This window comes from Girardinichthys multiradiatus, chromosome 8 (genome assembly GCF_021462225.1).
Source record: "Girardinichthys multiradiatus isolate DD_20200921_A chromosome 8, DD_fGirMul_XY1, whole genome shotgun sequence".
NCBI classification, from domain to species: domain Eukaryota; kingdom Metazoa; phylum Chordata; class Actinopteri; order Cyprinodontiformes; family Goodeidae; genus Girardinichthys; species Girardinichthys multiradiatus.
Window position 1 is genome coordinate 19,789,576 of NC_061801.1, and position 13,891 is coordinate 19,803,466.

At 43.1% G+C, this 13,891-nt stretch overlaps 1 protein-coding gene across 9 annotated transcripts in view; it reads right to left on the reverse strand.

Annotated features, from left to right (window-relative positions):
• sema4d (sema domain, immunoglobulin domain (Ig), transmembrane domain (TM) and short cytoplasmic domain, (semaphorin) 4D) overlaps positions 1-13,891 on the reverse strand; it is a 58,274-nt gene that overhangs the window by 8,813 nt on the left and 35,570 nt on the right. For all 9 annotated transcript variants that reach the window (XM_047373050.1, XM_047373045.1, XM_047373047.1 and 6 more), the window contains 11 exons: positions 9,271-9,404; positions 8,194-8,339; positions 8,057-8,119; positions 7,849-7,947; positions 7,651-7,744; positions 7,403-7,519; positions 4,465-4,616; positions 2,468-2,643; positions 2,191-2,347; positions 925-1,147; positions 658-770 (listed from right to left, as the gene is read on the reverse strand). In XM_047373050.1, the coding sequence (XP_047229006.1) occupies positions 658-770; positions 925-1,147; positions 2,191-2,347; positions 2,468-2,643; positions 4,465-4,616; positions 7,403-7,519; positions 7,651-7,744; positions 7,849-7,947; positions 8,057-8,119; positions 8,194-8,339; positions 9,271-9,404 (1,474 nt within the window). The remainder of the gene's footprint in view (positions 1-657; positions 771-924; positions 1,148-2,190; positions 2,348-2,467; positions 2,644-4,464; positions 4,617-7,402; positions 7,520-7,650; positions 7,745-7,848; positions 7,948-8,056; positions 8,120-8,193; positions 8,340-9,270; positions 9,405-13,891) is intronic.

Below are 13,891 nucleotides of genomic sequence, written 5' to 3' on the forward strand. Positions count from 1 at the left end.
ATAAAAAACTAATGATGGACCATATAACAGGGCAGTCAAATAGTGCTATATAGAGACTAATGAGTTTGGTTTGGATGGAACAATCTGATAAAGAACAACACATGAAATGCAAACACAACGAAGTGTTACATAACTGCTGACAGGTCATTGTGAACTCTATCATTTTTGTGAGCTTTGCTCTGTGTAGACTGGCTGAAATGAATGAATTAAAAGTAAGCATCCAGTTATAGATCAGCTGAACAGTAAGTTTAGAAACTGGTATTAAACTGCAACATGTCTGTTTAGGCTGAGGCAGATACTGTTAAAGAAAAGGGTTCAGGTAAAGGGAAAGAATTGCAAAATAAACGACTCATAATGAAAAAGCTGCACTGAATGAAATGATTCATAAAGATCTCAGTCCGTAGCTGTCCTTTCCTTAACGTTATCAGACACTTTTACACTGCTGCATTTATTTAGTGATATTGCAGTGCTGCTGTTTAGCCTGTTCTGTCTATGGCTTTTACCCTCGCCAAGTGTTTCCAGTAGGCATCCCTTTTTATTTTACCCAGAAATATTTTGTATTCAGACAGAACTGGACATAGGATCTGAGATTCATAGAATTCACCTGTAAGCTTTAATTTATGCTCATGTTTTCGGAGAACTGAATAAAATCCTGACCTTAGAGGACAGCAATAAGTTTTTTATGGGTTCAGAGTTCTTCAGGAGTTGGATCTCCTCCACAATATGAACATCGTCCTCGAACACCACAGACTTGTGCAGGACACCCTTATCTAGAATTAACAGTAAAAGAAAAACATTTAATTATCCATCAAGCCACAGGCATTCTCTATCAGCTTCTCATATAACAGGATAATAAACCTGTTAATGCAAATTTTAGCAAATTCAAACTATTTGCATGCAGGACGACAGCTGATACGTTCTCACCTGTTCCGCTGAAGATTACATCATAGATGTTTCCATCAAGTGCATGGACCCTCTCAACTACGAGCTGTGTGTAATTGACATCCTTAGTGATGAGTCGAGGTCTGTTGCCGATAGGCAGGACGGGGTCCTCCAGCAGCGGGTGGTCCCGAACAAACTGAAGGGTTTTGTCTGGCAGGTGGAGCGAGCTGCTGATGTTCTGCTGGCGCATTTGGTTGTTAATACACTGGTGTTAAAAAGAGAGGACAAGTTAAAGTTAGAAAGTTCTTAAATATTTGATACAGAACCTTGGAAAAGTATTCATAGCCCTTGAATTTTTCCACACCTTCTTGCATTTCAAACTACAAACTTTAATGGGATTTTTTAATGCTAGACCAACATAAACTAGCGCCTAGCTGTGCAGTGGAAGGAAAACGATACATGCCAACAGCCCACCTGAGTCAATAGTGTGTAGAATCACCTTTCACTGCAGTAACACCCGCAATTCTTAAGAGGGTTTTCCTCCACCTGCTCCATGCAGACTGAATTTTTTTGCCCATTATTCTTTGGAGAATAGCTCAAGCTCAGTCAGCTTGGATAGACAGCGTCTAAACAGTGATTTTCACGTTTTGCAGCGGGTTCTCAGTTGGATTTAGGTCTGGACTTGGAATGGGGCACTCTCACACGGGAAAGTACTTTAATCTAAACAACTCCACTACAGCTTTGGTGTCATGTTTAGGGTTGTATTTTCCTGCTTACTGGGGAATCTCTGCCCTGGTTCAAAGTCTTTAGCGGTTTCTCACTGATTTTCTTTCAGAATCGGCTTATATTTAGGTATTTAGCTGAACAGCTTCCCTGTCACAGCTGAAGAAAGGAAACCCCATAGCTTGTTACAAACTAAAAACATTTTGACTTTTGTCACGATGTTCCTTGGTCCTCATGATGCTGTTTAGTCACTTCTCTACAAAACGTCTGAGGCCTTCAAAGAACAGCTGGTTTTACATTAATATTAAATTACACACAAGTGGACAGTTGCTAAATTGGGGACTTCTGAAGGTGATTGGATGCCCTGGACTTTATTCAGGGGTATCAGAGTTAATACAAAAGCCCGCCACACAAAACATTTAACATGTACCAGGTCAAGTTTGTAGTTTTAACGGTGCCAAATGTGGAAATGTTTAAAGGATGTGAATACATTTGCTAGGCACTGTAGAGTATTTTCAGCAGAGTTAATATTTCCAAACTCTGGATTGTGCAAACATGGCGAGTTGACAGCTGAAAGCCACTTACTGCGCCAGGACGGGGAGAAGGAGGGATGCCGTTATACCGCACCCACTTAGTGTGGGACTGCTCCACTGTGGCCTTCTGCATATACTTCCCTTTAGAGAAGACTTCCTCCACAGCTGTCATGTTGTAGGCACACACTGCTGACAAACCCACATTTCCCCTACAGGAGTGACGGCACAGGTGTGATAATTCAGTTGAGCGACGTGGAGAAGAAAATTTAGATGCAACACAGATATGTTTAAAGATCGTTTTGTTGCTGAAAGTTACAAAAACCGCTGACCACTGTGAGGTGAAGACACCATAGAAGATTGTGTCTCTCCAGTCTCTCCCCTTCAGGATGAAAACATCATGAACCACGTTGAAAACAAAGTTGAGTTCAGGCATGGAGCACACCAGCTTGGCTTTCAGAAAGGAGGTCCATTTCTTCTGCAGAGTACGCTGCCCCCCAAGGTCACCCTGGAAATGGATAATAAAGATTTTAGGCCATGTGTAACAAATAAATAATAGATGATTTTTTTTTTTTACATTTGAACCAGGTGAAGCTAAAGCTTTGCCACTTGAGGTGTTTTACATAGAGCATATTTACAGACAAAAGAAGGTTTTTCATGTTAAATGCAAAATGTATCTATTTTTTGTAAAATGTTTGCCCAATTACTGCTCTGAGTGGGTTGTTCTTCAAGTTAATGGCATGTTTTAGAGTCTGTATACTCTAGTTAACGATTACTCAATTACTAAGTTAATTGACGATTATTTCAATAATTGATTAATCACAACTAATCTAATTAATTGTTTCAGCCCTACTCAGATTATAATTAAGTTTTATTCTTTGTGAATAAACTCATCATTCCCTAAAGATTATATTGCATCACTGCAGTTTGGCCTACAAATGCCTTTAAGATATCTGAATGAAAACCATGTTTGGCATAAACATTTCTGAACGAATAGGCTGTTCCCAGAGTGCTGTATCAAAGCACCTCAGTGGGACGTCTGTGGGAAGGAAAAAGTGTGGCAGAAAACGCTGCACAACGAGAAGAGGTGACAGGACCCTGAGGAAGATTGTGGAGAAGGGCCGATTCCAGACCTTGGGGGACCTGCGGAAGCAGTGGACTGAGTCTGGAGTAGAAACATCCAGAGCCACCGTGCACAGGCGTGTGCAGGAAATGGGCTACAGGTGCCGCATTCCCCAGGTCAAGCCACTTTTGAACCAGAACCAGCGGCAGAAGCGCCTGACCTGGGCTACAGAGAAGCAACACTGGACTGTTGCTCAGTGGTCCAAAGTACTTTTTTCGGATGAAAGCAAATTCTGCATGTCATTCGGAAATCAAGGTGCCAGAGTCTGGAGGAAGACTGGGGAGAAGGAAATGCCAAAATACCAGAAGTCCAGTGTCAAGTACCCACAGTCAGTGATGGTCTGGGGTGCCGTGTCAGCTGCTGGTGTTGGTCCACTGTGTTTTATCAAGGGCAGGGTCAATGCAGCTAGCTATCAGGAGATTTTGGATCACTTCATGCTTCCATCTGCTGAAAAGCTTTATGGAGATGAAGATTTCATTTTTCAGCACGACCTGGCACCTGCTCACAGTGCCAAAACCACTTGTAAATGGTTTACTGACCATGGTATCACTGTGCTCAATTGGCCTGCCAACTCTCCTGACCTGAACCCCATAGAGAATCTGTGGGATATTGTGAAGAGAACGTTGAGAGACTCAAGACCCAACACTCTGGATGAGCTAAAGGCCGCTATCGAAGCATCCTGGGCCTCCATAAGACCTCAGCAGTGCCACAGGCTGATTGCCTCCATGCCACGCTGCATTGAAGCAGTCATTTCTGCAAAAGGATTCCCGACCAAGTATTGAGTGCATAACTGTACATGATTATTTGAAGGTTGACGCTTTTTTGTATTAAAAACACTTTTCTTTTATTGGTCGGATGAAATATGCTAATTTTGTGAGATAGGAATTTTGGGTTTTCATGAGCTGTATGCCACAATCATCCGTATTAAGACAATAAAAGACCTGAAATATTTCAGTTAGTGTGCAATGAATCTAAAATATATGAATGTTAAATTTTCATCATGACATTATGGAAAATAATGAACTTTATCACAATATGCTAATATTTTGAGAAGGACCTGTATATGACTGGAAATCTGTCAAAAACAAATAGCTAAAGATTTGAAGGAAATGAGAAAAAATGTGAGGAAGGTTGGAAACCTGCAAACAACAACATGGAGACAGAAATAAAATAGGGATGAGCAGATGGTGCACAGCGTGTACTGACCTTACAGACGCGGGCCACCCTGGGAATGAGCAGCTTGCCAAAGAACTCGTACTCCACCGACACCTCAGTGAAGAAGTAGTAGATTTTGTCATCCTCTCCGTCTCCTTTGTGCTTCCCGGCTCTGATTACGTCTGCAAAGACAAAGCTGGGCTCTGCAATGAGCAAGAGGACAGAAGAAGACATTGACCATTAACATAGAAATTCTTTTCTTCATTCATGTACAGTAAGTGAGCTGTTTAATACTGAGTTCATACCAACAGTTTATCAAGTGTTGAAAGGTTTCTGCGACATAAAATAATGAGACCAAGGTAGATCATTTTGTACAATTCAACTGTTCGTTCGTTCGTCGTCTTCCGCTTATCCAGGACCGGGTCGCGGGGGCAGCAGACTCAGCAGAGACGCCCAGACGTCCCTCTCTCCAGACACCTCCTCCAGCTCCTCCAGGGGGAGCCCGAGGCGTTCCCAGGCCAGCCGAGAGACATAGTCCCTCCAGCGTGTCCTGGGCCGTCCCCTGGGCCTCCTCCCGGTGGGACGTGCCTGGAACACCTCCCGAGGAAGGCGTCCAGGAGGCATCCGGTATAAATGCCCGAGCCACCTCAACTGGCTCCTCTCGATGTGGAGGAGCAGCGGCTCTACTCCGAGCCCCTCCCGGATGGCCGAGCTCCTCACCCTATCTCTAAGGGAGTGCCCGGCTCATTTCAGCCGCTTGTATCCGGGATCTCGTTCTTTCGGTCATGACCCAAAGTTCATGGCCATAGGTGAGGGTAGGAACGTAGACCGACCAGTAAATTGAGAGCTTTGCTTTTCGGCTCAGCTCTCTTTTCACCACAATGGACCGGCACAGCGCCCCCATTACTGTGGCAGCCGCACCGATCCGTGAACAAGACCCCGAGATACTTAAACTCCTCCACTTGAGGCAGGAACTCCCCTCCAACCTGAAGAGGACAAGCCACCCTTTTCCGGTCGAGTACCATGGCCTCGGACTTGGAGGAGCTGATCTTCATCCCAGCCGCTTCACACTCGGCTGCGAACCGCCACAGCGCATGCTGTAGGTCTTGGCTAGAGGGGGCCAGCAGGACCACGTCGTCCGCAAAAAGAAGAGACGAAATCCACTGGTCCCCAAACCAGACCCCCTCCGGCCCTTGGCTGCGTCTAGAAATCCTGTCCATAAAAGTTATGAACAGGACCGGCGACAAAAGGCAGCCCTGCCGGAGTCCAACATGCACTGGGAACAGGTCCGACTTAGTGCCGGCAATGCGGACCAAACTCCTGCTCCGCTCGTACAGGGACCGGATGGCCCCTAATAAAGGGCCCCCGATTCCATACTCCTGGAGCACCCCCCACAGGGCATCACGAGGGACACAGTTGAATGCCTTCTCCAGGTCCACAAAACACATGTGAACCGGTTGGGCAAACTCCCATGAACCCTCGAGCACCCTGTAGAGGGTATAGAGCTGGTCCAGTGTTCCACGGCCGGGACGAAAACCACACTGCTCCTCCTGAAGCCGAGGTTCAACTATCGGCCGGACTCTCCTCTCCAATACCCTGGCGTAGGCCTTACCAGGGAGGCTGAGGAGTGTGATCCCCCTGTAGTTGGAACACACCCTCCGGTCCCCCTTCTTATAAAGGGGGACCACCACCCCAGTCTGCCAGTCCAGAGGCACTGTCCCCGACCGCCACGCAATGTTGAAGAGGCGTGTCAACCATGACAGCCCTACAACATCCAGACACTTGAGGTACTCAGGGCGGATCTCATCCACCCCCGAAGCCTTGCCACCGCGGAGCTTTTTAACCACCTCGGTGACTTCAGCCTGGGTGATGAAAGAGTCCAACCCCAAGTCCCCAGCCTCTGTTTCCACCACGGAATGCGTGATGGCAGGATTGAGGAGATCCTCGAAGTACTCCTTCCACCGCCCGATAATGTCCTCAGTCGAGGACAATTCAACTGACAAAGCTATAATAGGTAGAATATAAAGAAATTAAAAAGCCACAACAACCTGATTGCAAAAGGCTTTCACATCCATAAAGTCTTGAGTTGACAGCTTTTCACAGTTTCAGCAAATCTGATAAGCTGACATAAAAACTCATTTGTACCCTTCAGCTGAAGGTACTGTTTACAGAGAGGTTACAAAAAATAAAAATAATCCCAGTCAGGGGGCAGGTACAAAAAAAAAAAAAACCCACAGCACTGTGACTTTAAAAACCTTTTTTTTTTTTTATTATATCCTTTTGTGAGGGACCTTCCCACATAGAAAATTGTCGCTTCTACAAAACTGTTAAAAATACGAGAGAAGACAAATAAACTAAGATAAATCTCATTAAATTAGAATATCAGTGAAAAGTTAGATTATTTCAGTAGTTCACTTTACAAAATGAAACTCCTATAGATTCATTACAGACAACTGCAAACTGGACTTCCTTTACACCTCAATAATGCCGGAGGCTGATGGCCTCCATCACTAACCTACACCAAAATATTAAGTACATATACTATACATTTACAGTATTAAAAATCCTTTTTTTTCTTTTATTAGTCTCTTGTAATATTTAATTTTTTTTTCAGAAATCAAATTTGGTTTTTAAAATCAGCCCTAAGCCTTAATCATCAAAATGAACAGAAGTAAATGCATGATACAGATATCTATAAAAGACATAACAGGAACAGCACTATTCACCCTGACAAAAAATGTTGCAGTGACATTTTAACAGATAAAAAGGAGTTGTTATGTCTGAGTACAAAATGAGAAGCTGCTAGTTGCATGTTTTGTGCACAGTTCCTTACAAACAAAACAGGAAAATGATTAAATCTGTCACATTCTGTAAAAATGAGAGAAAGGTGGGGGGGTACCAACCACATCATAGGAGAGTCCTAGTCGGCCAGAGTATTGCATTATTTTTCAGCTGGATAAAACACCTGTGAAACATGGTCCAAACTCACCGTTGAGCCATGACGTGGAGTACTCTGTCCTGAGCAGGGAATGGGATGGGTTGTATCTGGAAATAATCGGTTCACTGCCTAAAAAGTTGTAAGCTGTCCCAGAATACAGATCTCCATCTGATGGGAATAAAGCCAAGTGAGTTTTTCTCTCTCTACAAGAGATTACTTGAGATTATTATCCCTTTTAATGCAGGGCCTTCAACCAAAAGAGCTCTTTGTGAAATGAGCCAAAGCTGGACTCAACTCACCGACCATGACAGCAGTGAAGCTCTGCGAAGGGTCAAACGAGCACTTCCCTCTGCCATCCTCAGGTTGACCCTCCATAGAAAAGTCCTCCAGATTCTGAAAGACGCAAGCTCATATCGGTTAAGGTGCTGATTAGCGGGTCCATGTCCATTTGTGCAGTGTGGTGTTCACAGTTAAGTGGTAATGGAGCATTAAACTACCAAGTAATCACACTGAGGCTGGAAGGCATGTGTGCCACAGACATAAAGCCGCTCATCATCCACTATTTGGAGCACTCGAATGTAGTTCAGGCAGTCCCTCTGAAATGGAGCAGAACAGATGTATTCCAAGCTAGAATGGAATATCAGGGATCCAGATGGAAAAAAACAAAGGTAAAACAAATGGAAAATGCATAATGATCCAGCAAACCTCTTTTGATTTCCCTTTAACTGTGCACATCCTCATGGGATTTTCTGTAACTTTCCACTGAACCTTGAAAACAAGAATTTTAAAACATTAAATGCATTTTCTTTCCTGTGACAGCAGCATTATTTCTATTCTTTTACCTTTTGGTTCCTGACTGTCACATCTCTCTTGTTTAGCTCAAAGATGGCTTCCCTTGCTCCCACATACAGAGCATCTCTTTCCTCACTCAGCAGCAGCGTCGAGTAGTTGAAGATGCCGGGCTCTGAAAACTCCAAGAGATCCAAATCTGAGGAGAATAAAGTTTGGTGACCCCAAGATTGAAGTTATAACCACTGACAGCTTCTTTCTTCTCCAAACATCATCCACAATTCAGCAAAATGTTCAGAACAAACAAATTAGACTTTTACAAAGAGTACATTTTTATTTCCTGGACATTATGTTCCCAAACATTTGTTCTCCTATAAGCCTTCAAAAAGAGGCATTTAAGATGAAACTCCTTTGGAAAGATGGAGAACATGCATTACTGTGCGTAATGCATGTCTGTTCATGATGGATACTCTGGTTGTAACAGTGGTAAGAGACTTCAGGTTGCAGATGCAGGTCAAAAACAAGGCAAATACCCTCAGCAGGTGACGGTAGGAAGAGTTTAAAGATGAGCAGCTCTCGCTGTTCTCATACAGAGACAGAGTTACTTCAACTATTTCTGTGGCCAGAAACGACAACTTCCTCTTCAGAGAATCGTCCACCTAATTTGAGACTGGAGTTGTTTCTCCTGATAAATGTAGGCAGCAGGTGAAAGTAAGTGTTCTATTGTGAACATGAGACGCTGAGTTGAAAGAGTTTGACATATAAAGACCGTGTGAACGCTCTGTTCCTTGTGCACTGCCAGCAGAGCAACTGAACTTTATATCTGTCTCCTGTTTCTTGTTTTGAGATTATGCACAGATACTGACTCAGTGACAAGCACTACTTCTCAAAGAGAGGGCTTGTATAGAAAATAAAACTTCCTTTTTTTTTGCCAAGAATGAGTAACTGGATGCTTGTAATATTTCAAAATCTCCAAGTAAAAGCTTAAAATATATACACAGTTTTCACTTCAGCATTCTCTCAGTATCTTTTTTACAATTTCAGGTTAAAATTTGCCGCTTTCTCATTTTATGCAACAGCTAAATCTACTGTTTTTAATCAGTCAGAATCCTGACAGGGAGAGGCTTTACCTTGGCGTTTCCAGGAAGTTCGGGGAACACTGTGTGGTCCGTGGGTTGAAACCTCAAGGAGGAGCCCCAGAAAAACTCCCAGCACTCCAAATCCCATGTTGGACTCTGAAAGCTTTGGAACTGTGAAGTTTCCCCTGCAAGAGCACAAAAAGATCAACTTAAAATGAGCACACTGAAGATCTGTGCCAGCTGCACCCGTCTCAGGGATCTAAAGTTCTTTAAAAGGGGGTGATGTTATCGTGCAGTGCAGGCTGACAATTGTGGGAAGCAGCATCAAGTTCTCTAAAGCGGAGAGCAGAAACGTCCTCTTTCTGTAAAAAACTTGCATGCTGAATGCCGTGTATTAGAATAAAATTTGCAGTAAAGAATGTTGGTGACTCAAAAAAAATTGAGGCGTGAAGGCAAATAAATGCAGATAAATAAAGCTCCGTAGAAGCACTGCAAGAGTCAATCAATAAGTCATTTCAAAACACTGGTGGCATTTTCTACATTTAGTTCCTTCTGTTCAGGGTTGCAGGGGACAATGCACAGGGCTCATGAGGCATCTACACAGTTCTGACTGACTAATCAACCTAATATGTCTATTTTTGGTCTGCTGTGGGGAGATAAAGTACCTAATAAAAAAATACTCCCCACAGAAACACCTCAGCCAAGTTTTCAGAGGACTTGTTGCCTTTTTAAATACCAAAATAAGCAAAATATATATTTTTGGGCTGTTTCTCAGACGAGAGGAGCTAATTTAAGGGGTCCTGGTGATTTCAGCCCCTCTACTTTCAAACCTTAGTCATTTTTGGTCATTAATCTGTCAAGCAAGACATTTCGTACCCACGTTGCAAACCAACAATTTTAAGTAATTTTTTGCAATCTAGTCATTCTGCTCCAAAAAATGTGGCTATGGGATTATAAATAATCTACCAGCAGGGGGTATCTTTGTGTCAATGAATATTATTTATAATCTATTTTTATCCCTATAATTCATGAACAACCACAAAGAAATATAAACTGTTACAGAATGGTTTCAGTACGAGGGTATGAAATGATTTGCTTACAGGTGCGTTAGAAGGACGAGACAAAATGGCAACAGGTGGGTATGAAATGAGGGAACACATTTGCAAAGGGAAAAACTGACCTGGAGACAGTTTAAGTTGTCAGATGTGTCTCTGAAAATTTGGAGACTTAATCCCATTTCATTTAACTGGCCAAGTTATATTACAGTATGTCTTTGTTTAAATGATTGCTTCCCTCTGAAGGTCAGAAAACATAGGAAACGTTTGTTTAATTATAAAATTAGCCTGTTTACTTCTTGACCTTGAGGAAAACACAGGGTTCAGTGCAGGGGTCCTGAAACCTTTAGATGAGTTTCAGCTTCAGCACACCAGAAACAAACGAGCTGAGGTCATAGGCAGGGCTGTGTAGAACTTGACTGCAGACTGAGGAGGATGATTTAGGTGTGTAAGATTAGGGACACGTCTAAAAAGTGTAGAACGCTGGTCCTCAAGAACTGGAGTTTGAGACCCCTGGTTAAAGGGGCAAAAGATAATGAAGGAAACCTTGGATTTGGGGTTGCACTACAACTAGATGCCGCCATGGATGCTAAAGAGACAAAGACAAAGGAGCGGATGTGCATAATCAACATTCCCAGAACTTTTTCAACTTTAAATTACATGTTTTATAGTTCCAGGTGCAGTGGACACCAGAAATCCATCATGTCATTGTTCCCTGGTTCTCCCCAGGCCTTCGCCCTCTTCTTTGTGATCCCCCAGACCCTAAAGTTTCAGGAAATGACACCCAATCAGTAATAAACTCTTGTAACATTACTCGATGTGTAGGCTTAGTTTCTGTTAAACGTAATTGACTGTAATGACATTCCACCTGTTAACTGCTGAGGATGTAAAAAACTGGATCTGCATGCCTCTGGGGATGATGACGACAATAACCGAAGCCGTGACCAAGCTGCTGATGGTTATCAACCATTATCAGACACTAGGTTCTCTTTCCTTTTGTCAACTGATGAGTCACTGACGATTTTGTCCTCTGCCTTCCCCTGAAGAAGAGGTTGATAAAGACTTGATGAAGCTGATTTGTCCCATTTATGCAGGTACCCATTTTACAATAAATGTCCAAATCTGTTCTGAATCCTGTCTCTAAAGCATGAGGCCAAATTTATGGCATTCCAAGAAAGAGCGAGAGCAAAATTTATCCCAAAGGTCGGTTTTCGCTACACTCAACTCAATTCACTGTGACTCTCACAGGAGACCGATTACCTTCTTTACTCAATTATTGTTAACACTGAAAAGGCTTTAGCTAGGAGGATGATTAAATGACAATTCAATTGTAAAGCTTCCTTTCTGCTGATCCAGTCATATGAGAGCTGCTGTGTTTAAGCCACAGCCTCACACCCTGGTTTCTATCTCATTTAAAAACACAGGATGTTGGCCTTTAGGGAACCATGTGCATCCTTTGTCTTATAAAAGAAGGTTATAGTCGTAACAATGAGCAGAGGGCAGGTTAGAAGCTCTGTGCGCACTTCAGCTCTCGGTAAGCAATGCGATCCAGCACTGAGCAGGTTATTCTGGTTTTAAACACCAACCAGTCACAAAACAAATGTGAGTGAGAGTGTGTGTGCATGGCTGTTTGTCCTGTGAGAGTGTTGCCCTGTGATGGACTGGCAACCGAGTTAGTATAAAGCAGCTCACTGCAGAAAGGCTAGAGAGGAAAAAAAAAACAGTTACTTTGTTATCATCTGTTTTAAAAGCAACTTTTATGCCATGCAGTTAATTGATAGTTTCCATATCTTAAAATAACATTTAAATGATGATCCAATATTTTTTATATTGTAGTTCTAAAGGAGGAATGGAAATCAGTTCGGGCAGGTGATTGTCACAATTCTGATGTCTACAAATGCCACTTACACTTACACTGTGTGGTTTTTAACTTATTTGCAGGGTTACTTGTAGTCAAAACATTTTCCCATTTAAAATTACTGAATAAATTAAAGGGCACAACAGATAAATTATTGTTAACTACTTTTTAAATGACCTAGTGGCCCTACCGTGGCTCATTCAGCTGAAATGTAGGTTAGTAGACTGTCCCCCTGTAATTGGGGAGATGTATCATATGTCCCAGCAGCACGTATAATCAGTCAGGCTCAATCCTATCTGGGACAAAGCCAGGAAATTATAATTGATTATTGATCCATTTCTAAATGAGAATGAGACCCAGAGCCCACGACCTTTCCTTATACTGACCGGATGGGGGGCAGCAGTAGAGGGTTCAGAGATTTCACCAGTAAAATCTAATAAAGTTGGATTTCCATCCCAGCTCCAGCCCCAACCATGGACTCAATTCTGCTAACGGGGGGGTCAACTACACAACGATCCATTGTTTGCAGAAGATGAGGGGAGCCTCCACTCGACTCCATTCCACCCTGCTTCACATGCACATTATCACTGAGGAGTAGTAGACAATGAATACAGAGAAAGGTTTTACCTCTCCCTCTCCTCCAGTTCTTTTGCAGCCTTGCCAGCCTAAATGCCAGGGCAGCTTAGCCATGAGCATGGCCCCTGGGGCAAGCTGCTCTTTTTGAATATCACACAAGCCCATGAGATCTGGAGGCAGGATGAAATTCTCCGATGATCACAGTAGAAACACTGAAGACGTGACATAATACAGAATCCATGACGAAGACCCCAGGCGGGCAACATTTCTGTTTTTGTCCCTCAAAAAAAAAAATCCCCTCAGGGCGCATTCCATAAAGAACGGTTTCCCACTAGACTCAACCATCTATTTGTTACCTCCTGATGGCCTCCATCATTCCTGCCATTCTCACCCCCCACATTTGTAAAAAAACACCAGGCTTCGGAACCCTTTGAGACTCAGTGTTACAGTAGTAGAAAGAGCACGCAGTCATGATCCAATGCGGCTGAGAAATGTAGGAGTGCCCGTACTGGCCTGGGATATTTAAGACTGTAACCATGCTGGCAGGTCTCTTTGAGGCCTTTGTGTTCCCATCTCAGCTCTGCTGACTGGGCAGAGAGCAGACACCTGTTTGGGGCCTTGAAGTTCCCAGCACTGTGCTGTTAGCTGGCTGCAGACACTGGCAGGCTGTCCAACGACAACAGAAAAAAAGAAACTTGAGCTTATCTAAGTGGTTGAGTCTTGGCCATTTTTTTTTTCTGGCTGATTTGATCGTACTGTTGGTTTTACATCAGTGCCATTACTGGCCTTGACTAGAGCCATTGGCTTGGAATCAAAAAACAGAACTCTAAGTTACTGCTCCCCTTTTTGGGTCTTAAAAAATTACGAACACAATCAAAAAGCAAATACCACAGTCAACTTGAAATCCTCCCTACAGTGAAACACGGTGGTGGCAGCATCATGCACTAGGGTTGATTTCCTGCTGCAACGACAGGGGAGCAAGTCAGAATTGATAAAAAAAAAAAAAAAAAAAAGATGAATAGAGCGAAATACAGAGCAGTACTATAAGACAGCAGTAGCTGTGCCTGTTAGAGGCTGCAAAGGGCCAGATATGTGGGTGGAGGTTCACCTTTTAGAAGGACAATGACAGTGCACACACAGCCAGAGCTGGAATGGAATCGTTTGGATTAAAGCATGGTTATCT